The sequence below is a fragment of the Chlamydotis macqueenii genome, chromosome 8 (assembly GCF_036417535.1).
Source record: "Chlamydotis macqueenii isolate bChlMac1 chromosome 8, bChlMac1.mat, whole genome shotgun sequence".
NCBI classification, from domain to species: domain Eukaryota; kingdom Metazoa; phylum Chordata; class Aves; order Otidiformes; family Otididae; genus Chlamydotis; species Chlamydotis macqueenii.
Window position 1 is genome coordinate 6133765 of NC_141563.1, and position 10954 is coordinate 6144718.

General features: G+C 43.8%; 1 protein-coding gene across 1 annotated transcript in view; it reads right to left on the minus strand.

Annotated features, from left to right (window-relative positions):
- NR5A2 (nuclear receptor subfamily 5 group A member 2) overlaps window positions 1-1580 on the minus strand; it is a 77754-nt gene extending 76174 nt beyond the window's left edge. The window contains exon 1 of the mRNA XM_086753856.1: window positions 1399-1580. Coding sequence (XP_086609982.1) covers window positions 1399-1462 — 64 coding nt within the window. The 5' untranslated portion in view covers window positions 1463-1580. The remainder of the gene's footprint in view (window positions 1-1398) is intronic.
- Between the last annotated feature and the right edge of the window lie 9374 nt (window positions 1581-10954).

Genomic DNA, 10954 nt, shown 5'->3' on the forward strand with positions numbered 1-10954 from the left:
AAGAGCAAAAGGCCGAGCAAGGCCCAAGTCCAGCTGTGGGGCTGTACTCAGCCCTTTTCCACATGTTTCTGAGCGCTGAGCTGTGTGAAGGAGCACCCCATATCCGTCGGGAAGCACCAGAGCATCTCTGGTTACGACTTCTTTGTGGCTTTGCTGGGATGGGCCCACCTGGCCAAGCACGGCCTGACTCTGGCCTGAGCCACATCCAGCAGCCTGGGACCACCCCATGCCCTCCGGATGTTGCGGATAGGATACCCTGACAGCACTGCCCACCTGGCATGGGCAGCCCACCCCGGAGCGGGGCCGGCACTGGGCACAGCTGGCCGGAAAGGGGGCAGTTACGGGCCTGGTGGTGCGATCTGTGGGGCATCACTCCTGCTGCCCGTCCGCAGCCCACCAAACCTCCCCGTGGTGTTGGGCATGGCTCTTGTGTGGGAGGTGTGGGGCAGGTGAAGAGGGTGAGAAGGCTCCCAGCTGGGAGCCCTTCCCACGAGCACCCTTCCCCTCCCTGGGAGAAGCAGCAGCTCCACCCAGGAGACCAAGATCAGGTCTCAGCTACGTCTGGGGCTATTTCCTGCAGCTGCTGCTGTGGCCTCCATCCCCACGGTCCCGGCAGCTCCCTTGATGGCGAGGTGCCCACGTCACACCAGCATCAAGGCCAGCACCTCCCCTGCCATGTGATGATGCACTTTGGGGACCAGAGGAGGAGAGCGAGGCCTGCTTCCCGCACGTGGGCCAGAGCTCCCTTCTTTCATCCTTGCTGTAAGCCGCTGCGCCGAGGCACAGCCTTGTAAAACCCGGCGTGCAACACCCGTCGCATCTGCACAGTGGAGCAACCAGTGCCTACTGGCTTTCTGATGGGGAGCGGGTCCTGTTTCTATATGCTACTGCAAGTATTCACCTCTTCGCTGCAGTGACTTTTATTACCCAGCCCACCCCCGGCCGAATGACTCTCTATCTGCATTTTTAGCTATAAAAAAGAATCCGCGTTTCATGTGTGCATTACGGGCAAGACGTGAAAACGTTCCCGAGGTTTTCTTTGAGAAGAATAGTCAGGTCAGAAGCAATTTAAAGCTGATTTTTGCCAATGTTTATACACATGCGCACACACACAATTTCACAGCTATTAGCAATTGCAATAGATAAAGATACTGTTAATTATCTGATTATATATTTGATAATCACATTATCTCTGGAGAAAAGTGTTATTCACTGAATCATCAGCTGTTTTCTTACATTTTTACATTGTATCGTAAAGTTCTTTTTCACCTAAATACACGTGCAAATTAATCAGTTTTGTTGGCTTGCCCAATTTTAACGATTTTTTTCAGTCTGGACAGCCCTGAGTCTAGTACATTTACGCAGAGTCTTCAAAACAGTTAGAAAACTGTTACTTACCAGCTGATGTAAGTCCGTGTTTTATCGATTCCTGTATGACGGCTGCGTGGGTACCAGAAGACATTATTAGGTGTAAATATACAGTACCCTTGGGTGCAGGGTGTACAGCATTGAGTACGGAAGAGGTGCAGCCTGTAAACTTTTCTGGCCTTGAGACCCAGGCTGTAACAACCTTCAGTGAAAGTCGGCGTGATGAACAACAACAACAACAAAAAAATTATCCAAGAATTCAGAAAGTAACAAGCATGCCTTTGAGTGGACTCTGTCCTTTTTCCAGCATTAGTGACCTGCTGTAAACCATGTATCCCATTTCATGATAGTTTCTAATCAGAAGAATTGGAACTTGTGATAGGTTTGGCGCCGTCACGTGGTTTTGTACAGCTTGATAAGAGGACCCTGTTATAAAGTGACAGCAAAAGAGATAAGAACTCCTGGCAGATAATGGTGGAGCAATGATTAACCTAGAGTGGAGAGGTGCTATGAAGCCCAGAGAGTGGAAGGTTGTAAAGTTGTGGGGTCATAAGATCATACTGAGTGGATGAAAAGCCATACCAACGTGAGTCTAACGACTATAAACTCAGACTTGTGACCCGTCTTCTCGATGTCATCACCTCTTTGCACAGTGGACAGCAAGCACGGTTGTTTGGGCTTCTGTAAACACTCTTGGGGTGGCAGGGCAAGCAAGCGTCAATGCCTTAAAGGGGGCTGCTGGGCGTGCTTGGGATTCTGCACCAGCAAACCTCTGGCGGTGCTTTGTCAGACAAAACCATTTTATCGCCCCGGTCCTCAGGCTGGAGACTAGCTCCGCGTTGTAGCTGTTGAGCTGAGAGCATACTCTATTTTCTCGGTGAAGAGCTGTACGGCATGGTGAAACGTGGGTACCACAGGACTATGGCACATGGACGGTACTGCGCTCCCCTCTAAGGCTGCGAGCTACGATAGACTGCACACACTCGGTGATACCAGGCCCAAGCCTGAATAATCAGATGACATTTGCTGTTTCAGGCCTCTTGAAAAACAGAGAGAAGTTATTCCACTGTGGGCTGGATCTGAAGCCTCTTGAAGTCAGCAGGAGTTTTTTTCTTTTTAAATTTGCAGAGGGCCGTAAAGCAGAGCACGCTTTTCTATATACTGTGTCATGATGGTTAGGCTTTGATGACAAAGTGGTGGGCAGGTTAGCTCGTGCTCAAACCAAATCGCTTTTCAGGCTTCTCCCAGCCGGGACGAGAGCAGGTCTGAAGTTGGGGTCGATGCCGCAAACTGTGCAGTGGCTCGCGTTTGACAGCCGGGAATCCTGCGCTGTCCCTTGGCCTGGGCTCCCCTCCAGAGCCCCTCACAGCCAGGATGGCAGGCTGTGGAGGGAAGGCCCGATTTTCCAAATTTTTATTGTTTAACTGCAAGTGTATTTCGTACGTTTTATTTACCACACTGGAGTGTATAGATCAGACATTTGTTCCCCCAGTTAATAAGTCACAATCATAAATACTCCTTTTGTCTACGGTACACGTAGCAAGTAAAATTATTCAGATTTGTGCACCGAAAACTTCCAGGGATCAGGTTTCTCTTCCTCTTTTTCATACTTGTAATTATACTTGTACTGTACCAAGCCACCTCCCAGCAATGCTGTGAATATTCCTGGCTTGCAGTGTGCATGAAATGCTTTAAAAGCGAAACATGCTGTGTGACTGCATCTTCCCATTTATTACAGGAAAAAAAATTAATTTACAAGTCTGGTTAAAGAGATCCTATGAGTGTTTTTTCAGGGTCACTGGCATTTTTTTATCTGTTTAGACTGAGTGAAAGCTGGAAGCCAGCTTTTACAACAGATTTTTGTACAGACCTAAAGAATTTGGTTCTCTGTCTGTTCTAATTCATTTGCTCATCAGATAGATTTTTCAATTCTATTAATAAAAAATGAAAACTATTATTCATTCAATCAGAAAAAGCATGTCTTTGGGGATGGGGGACGGAGTAAATGAGAAATGCTGGAAATGATGCTGTGGTTGGAAACTTTCCACTGTGGCATCAGAGGCACTACCGGAGCGCCGTCGGCCTGTACACGGGAGTCTCTATAAAGGAATCTGCCGTCTGTCGGGGAGAGAGATACTAAATCATAGGAAATATAAAGAAACTTTATGCTTTCGGCTTCAAACGCTGTCATTCCTTTCCTTTTTTTTACATCAGTATCAAATGTCAGGGTCACAGAAAAATGTTCTTTTTTTTTTTCTGTTCCGATACTTTGTCTCCGCGGATAGAGGAATGTATGCCAGGTGCCTAACCAGACAGATTTTCTTTGCCTTTCTTTATACCCAGTCCAGCGGGGGAACAGAAACTGGTGGGGAAACTCTGGGACAATCCGCATCAGCCTGTGCCCCAGCAGCTCTATACGTTTTGCAGCGATATGTTTGGGCTGCAGCTGAAAAAAAGTACTTAAGGGTGTGCGTGAGGAGGTGTACGAGTTGTACGAGTTGTTTTGTTTTTTTCTCTTTTCATCCTGAGAGGACGAGACAAAGATTTGAAAGGTAATTTTATTATTTCACACACATTTTTCTGTCTCAGGTCTTTCAGGAAGATAATGAATTGGGAAACATTTACCGTCTCTTTTTTTGGCCTGTTCTTGTATGATGAAATTGTCCCTTGTTTGTCCCTCAGAAAAATGTCCCTCAAAAAAAGTGTACCTGATTTCAAAAGCTTGGCACCAGTCCCTCCTTTGACTCTTGCACATCCAATTATTTTGCAACCACTTACCAAAAAATGGAGTCAGAAGGAGTTTCTCCTCTCGTGGGCATTTTCACAAGCAGCATTTTCGTTTGGGCACGTGAGGATGTTAAGAAACAAGCTCTGGAAATCGATCGATGAATGAGCTCCTTTTCAAAGAGTTTTAATCCCTGACTTGTATATGTTGGTGTAAATTTAGTGAGCTCAGTCAGGATTTTGTAATTTTCCCATAACATTTTGGATGTTGCCCTTTTGAATCCAGTATGTTTGTTGTCGTTGTTCGATGCCATCTCAGGCTATTGTAGCCTTTGTTTTCAGTAGATCTCAGAAAAGGTAAGCATTCTGCACAGCACACACTAAGTGACAGACATGATCCTCGTTCTACTGAAAATCCAGGACAAACCAGGACCCTGGCACGGGGCCTACTAGGCCCGAGTAGGCCGCTTGGTTCCAGCCGGAGGTTTGCTTAGGTGGAAAGAGCTTTATAAACTCTCTTCTTTGATCTGGAAATCACCCTTCTAAGACTTTTCTTCATTCCAGTCCTTCCAATATTCCTCCTGATCTATCACAGACATTTAAAATTCTTTTGGATGCTTCAGTGTATTTTCTCCTCCGTCATGAATTTTATATTATTTTACATGTGCAAACCCAAGGCATTAAAAATACAGTTTTATGCCTTTCCCCCAGTAGTTCTGTAAAAGAAGTTAAGAGAATCTGATGTATCTGGTGATCTTCACCTTTTGGGTTTTTCAGCGAAGTAATTACAGTACTGAAATGTAAAGTTCCAATTTGTTAAGTTATTTCCATCAGTTGATTCTCAATTCCTGTTCAGCCTCATGGTATGACTGCACTACTAAACGTCTGGTTAGTTGTGTTTTCTCACATATATGTATTTTACACGTTATGTTTGTCACCTTAAAACACATTTCAGCATGTGCTACTCCTTACTTCTAATTTTCTGCGTATTCAAATGCAACTCTGGTGAGCAGAAGTGTGGTAAGCTCTTTGCGGGTGTTCAAAATGCAAACTGTTTTCCCTGATTACATTGATCAGAATATTTTAGTCTCTCACATGTTTCTACTCTCTGTTTGGGTGAACACAATTTAACAGAAACCATATTTGGAGATGAATAATGAATTATCAGAATTATAAAATTTCTTCCTGTGACTTTTTGCTAATAATTACTTACAAAAATTTATTTCAGTGAATATTTCTGCTAATAAACTAATACCTAGAAGAGGAGATAAATGCAGACATTTGTAAGTACTTTCTCGGGTTGAATGAGCGATCAGGAAGCCTTCAGGACTGCTTAGCAGGAATACTCAGTTGTGTGTGGGAGCAAGCCACAGCTGTGGATCACAGAGGTCCTCTTTTGGCCTTCACTGGAGGAGCAGCATGAGCTGTGGTGGGACACAGATTTAGTACTTTTTTTTTAGTACTTTTTCTTGGTGTGAGAAGAGCTATTGACGCATATTTTATCAGCTTGTCTATCTATGTAAGTAGCTTCAATTTCCATTTCTTGCACACCTCCTTTGCTTCAATAATGTCACTTATTGGCGTACAAAGACAAATGATATTAATGAGTTACTCACGGAACCTTTTCAAAGCTTATCTAGGAGATATTTACTGGAAATAGAAGCAGAGTGTTTGACTTTGTGAGAAAAGAACAGATTTCTGTGAAACAGGCAGGGGAAATTACTTTCACACACAGAACAGTAACAGGTGTTGTGAACCCATCCATCACCTCACGTAGCACTCAGAAGCAGAAAAGCATTTCTTCTTAGAGTACTATTGATAAAATATCAGGAATGTATTACTTTGGAAGGAGGAGAGGAGAAAGAGTCTTCAAGTGGGTCTTAAGTGGAACTGAAAAGCTTTTGAATTTGGTAGCTATTTTTTTCAAGATACGTACGTACGTGTAGGGATGACACCATTACCATCCCTGCCTCCCCAACCCCAAAAACCCCAATGCCTTAGCTTGATGCAGGATGGAACTACCAAGTCTTGCCTCAGGAGACTAAATCCCAAAAGATTCTGACTGCTCTGATGAGTTTCTGACTGATTTCTACCCCTGAAGGAAGCCGTATGTGTGCTATGCCTGCACCGATGGGCTCTGCTCGAGACCATGGAGTAAGCACAAGCCGAATACTAATGGAAGGTGAAAGACCAGCAAAAGAAAGTGGTTACAGCGGCATTGCATATCTAAGGAAAGGGGGTCTCCTTACTGGGACTCATTTACGGAAGCAGGAATAGAAGAATGTCTGGATGAACTGCAGGTCAGCCTGGAACACACGCTCGATGGGTCACCTCCCAGCCGGAGGGAGGAGGAATTGAGGCTCGGTGCTCAAGCCGTTGGTCAGATCTGGTGCGGAGGAGTGCTTCCACTTATTTCTGTCTTCCCAATGAGCAAGTACTAAACTTGTTCCAAATTCCAAAGCTGCCTTTCATAGGGAAGGACAGTGGACAGGAGAGAAAAGTGGGGTAAAGGCCATTCAGAAATAAGGATTTCTGATCATTTTATTAATAACAGTGAGAAATGTAGCACCAGGCAGGAGAGATAAGTGGATTTTCCTAAGCTCTGTTATAGGCAGGTAAATATTGCTCTGGTTTATGGCACTAATAATTAAACAGAACACTAGTCCTTCTCTCGGCAATTTAAAACTTAAGGTGGTTGTTTTTGGGAGGCATATGCTGAAATTTGAACAACAGAAACTACTTTAGATGTAAGCTTCATACTAAAACCTCGTTCTGTCCAACAGACATATTTCATAAGCACATACAGCACCGAAGAAACACAGTTTTTTCATTGTCTTCCGAGTCATCCAGGCACCACTCTTGGTAAATATTGCAGTTCTTAGAAACCAGAACAAGTAGGCTTAAGATCTGAGAAATACTGCATTCCTTCAAGAACACGGTCTCCCTAGTGCAGCTACATGAATAATAGATTAGTATAACATATTAATTAATATTTTTACATCTTCACATACAACATGCCCACAGTTTGTCTGACAGTATACTTATTTTATTTTATATGCTTAGGCCATGGTAAAAAAATGCAGATGATTTAGGGGGCCTGTATTTCTGGGGAGAGTGGTAGCACCTGGGATTTCGGAGGAGCCCTGACTTTTAGGGAGCAGCTTTAAACCAAACTGTTAATGTGTCTGCAGTGGCATGCACATCTTTAGCTCCAGTTCAGCCATTCTGTTGTACAGTGCCTAGACCAAGTTTTTTTGTCTCAGACTGGGGCTTGTGGGTGCTTCTGCCACACCAGGAAATAAGAATAGGTGTTCAGGTACCCTTATTAGCTGTAAACTCATGTTATTCTCATCCTAAAACTCTTGCTTTCCTCTGGTCACCGCTGCCTAACCTTCCATCAGACTGAAACGCTTGTCAGTGGTCCAGGCAACAGTGTGTACGACTAAGATGGGGACCACATGGTGACCTCTGGAAAGTGCTGTATTATAAACATACACATACATATATACAATAGTAGATATTTAATAGAGCAACAGTAGGGTGATTAAAAAAAAAAGTGCTTTTGTCAGGGCCCCAGGTCACTAATCAGCCTTAATGGTCCTGATCATCTTCACCTGGACCCCAGCTCTCAGGCTCCCCACCCATGGGCCACTGGCTCATTTAAGCTGCAACTGGGGACTCAGTCACTTCCCTGAGTCATGCTGGATGGAAGCCTGTTCCTAAATCATTCTTTGAATTTCCTTGCTTGGCCTTGGACCTGGCTGATTTTATTGCTTTCACCGAATGACCACCGGAGCATCAGTAGGACTTGCTGCTACTCTGCTCGACCAGCTCCTGTGCTGTTGGTGAGTTCCATAGTCTGTGTTGTTGCTGCCTTTAGCTCCCAGTTTGCCTCCTCTTAGGGTGCAGCTGGCACTTGCTGTTCCCTGACAGCTTTTGTAGGTGCTCTCCTCATCCCTTCCTAAGAACAGGCCATAACTACTTCTGTAATGAAACACAGGGGCTTGCTGGGGATTTGTGTGTGCTTCTCAGTCAGAATGTGGGGGCTTTTCAAATAGCAGTCTGGTTGTCTTGGAAGTGTCCCTATAGACATACAGTTTTGGATTTTTTTTTTTTTATTTTATAAAGGGGGAAGCAATTTTGCTCATATAGTTCACAACGAAGGACAACTAAGAAGAATGTGCTCTTTCCCTTTGGTGGTGCCTGGAAAGGACACCCCTGACCTTCTCAAGATCTTACTTGGGAAAAGCTTGCACCAGATCCAAGCCAGCTGGTGGCTGTGTGGGTGCAGAGCCCTTCTCAACTGCTGGCTGGTGCCTCGAGAGGGAAGGGAATGCTCATCCAGGTGAGACATGAGGGCTAGGTCACAGGTGTGACCACTTGTGTGGCTCAAGCCTGTTTCTGAAGAATAACCCCTGTCCCTCATGTTCCCATTAACTCGCTGTCATGTTTGACAGTCATGCATCAGTTGATGGGAGGTGATGACTGAACAATAGCTATTGATTTTTCATTTCACATTAACAACATGGCAAACCCAAATCTGATAGTGGGAGTAGGATGCCAGTGTAGACATTCCTATTTGGCTGTAAAAGAAGCATCTTCTTAACTTCCCTGGACCCTTACCTTCTGTCTCAAGAAGCTGTATAGAATCCTCTCATCTGGGCATCAGAGTTTCACAGACTTTAAAATCTGCACAGTTTTCAGTCTTGGAGCAAACATCCATTAAGCTTAAAATAAATGAATGTACTGGATCAATTATTTACTCAAAGCACACCGAGACAAATGACAAACACTGAATGACAGAAGAGGGATGGAATGGGGTGGAAGTTCTTTCTGCCTCAAGATCAGTGTTCAGGAAAATGTAAAGGGACTTTGTCTTCAGCTTGTGGAGATTCTGGCGTTCATTCTATAGTTTTCTTTATAAAAAGAAATAATACACTAGAATGTTTTCTTAACTTATCCTGGTGAGAACCGCTTGAGTCAAGTCATTGAGACTGTACTTGTATAAGATGTTGGGATGGGACAGGAGCTGAGGCTTTATTGTTTTGAAGCTTCAGAAGTTTGGAAAATATTTGTTGATTTTGCAACAGACTCCAGGATTTTGGCAGGAAGTCAAGCATTTCTGTATCATTTCTCCTATAGTATCAGTGGACTTAAGAAACTAGCAGAATTCAAGTGAAATTGTTGTAGCTTAAAATGTTTCCACAACCTGAATAAAGCACATTTTGTTACTTGGAACACAAACATTCTTTATCTCTTGCTTCTTCGTTCTGTTGCTGTCTGATCTTCTTCCACCTCCCTTTTCACTTTAGATTTCATTTCTCTCTCTTTGCCTGATCCTCCACCGTCTTCTGTTGTGGATAGCTTTCCTCCTCTTGGCAACTGTGCTGAGAACCTTTGGAAATGCAGGTGTTGAGATGTTGTTCCCAAGTTAGGCTTTTGTGCTGCTTGCAGCGATGGCACTGCTGCTGTTCTAGAAATGATTTCGTTACGTAAGAAAGAGGTACAGTAAATATTCCATACATACAATGCTAAAATAGCAGGCAATGCTAGTAGCCTAAGGCTGTACCCTTGCATTGCAGTCTCCGGAAGAAGAAGGATTGAACTTCTACTGTATTTCTTCACCTCCTTTGATAGCGTTTGCCTCAGTTGCAGCACAGCCTTTGGATCTGCTGAAAAGTTGCAATCCACAATCTTGTTTTGGTTTGCAAGTCCCTCTGGCTACATTAGACACTGGGGGCTCTTGGGACCCCATTCCTGATCTGGTCTATGCTGAAAACAGCGGCACAGGGCAAACTTACCTTGCTGGGAGCTCTCTTTGAGCAGAACAGTCTGTGAAGCTATAACCTCAGTGGTTCTGCCATGTAAGAAGGCCCTGTCCTATTTAAAAAAAAAAAACAAAAAAACCCCACAACAAATGCTAAAAAGGTTTACCTCTGGGGCTTTATAATAGATTCTTTGAGATTTGAAGCTAATCCTGATCCTGTTGCAAAAGGTTTGTTGAGAAAGGCTTCAGCTCAGACAGCCATGTCAATACGCCTAGCTGCCTCAAACGTGGGAGGTAAGCGTGTTGATAACATCAGAAGTGAATACACATTTATCGTACCTGGATGAGGTCTGTTGGGCTGAGTTCTATACAATCTTTACAAGAAGGTATTGTATCTTATCTGTGAAGCACCTTCTATGCCTTGATTGGTGTAGAAACAACCATGATCCCACTTTAGTATATTACAATTTGACCAACCTGCTCAAAATCTAAGCATTCCAGAATTGCCACACCTCATGGTTTGTTTTTTTTTTTTATTCTGTCAAACCATCTTTGAGATGAGCTGACTAGAAAATAGAAGTTAAAACACATTGAAATGAAACCTCCAAGAAACCTGAGCCTTCCATGCAAGACCTCTACGTATGCAGACTTGGCAGAGTTTCACAGGTTGGACCTGTAAGACTGCAGCTTTCTGCTTATGGGAGAGAAAACAAACAATCTTTAAAGCAGACCAACTGAAGTGGCTGAGATGATCCTCATTTTATCTTATTTTATTTCATTACCCACAATGTTGAAAGCTGTCTGTAATGTATGGTGCTTTGTACTTCTCCTTAAGCCTCAATTGCTTTTATACCACTGTTCTGAGAAACCATTTAGAGAATTTTTGGATCACTGTGATGATATGATTCAGTCCTAGAGTCGCTCCAAACCACAAAGGCCCTATTGTCCTACCAGGTTACCAAAGTGTTGTAAAGGAGACTTTGCTACATGCAGTTTTCTGAATCGTTTAGCACATTTCAAGCATGCTGCATGAGAGGAGAATCCTTAATGAAGTACATAACGTGGAGATGAAGTCTTCTTGGTACCCTTCCCACA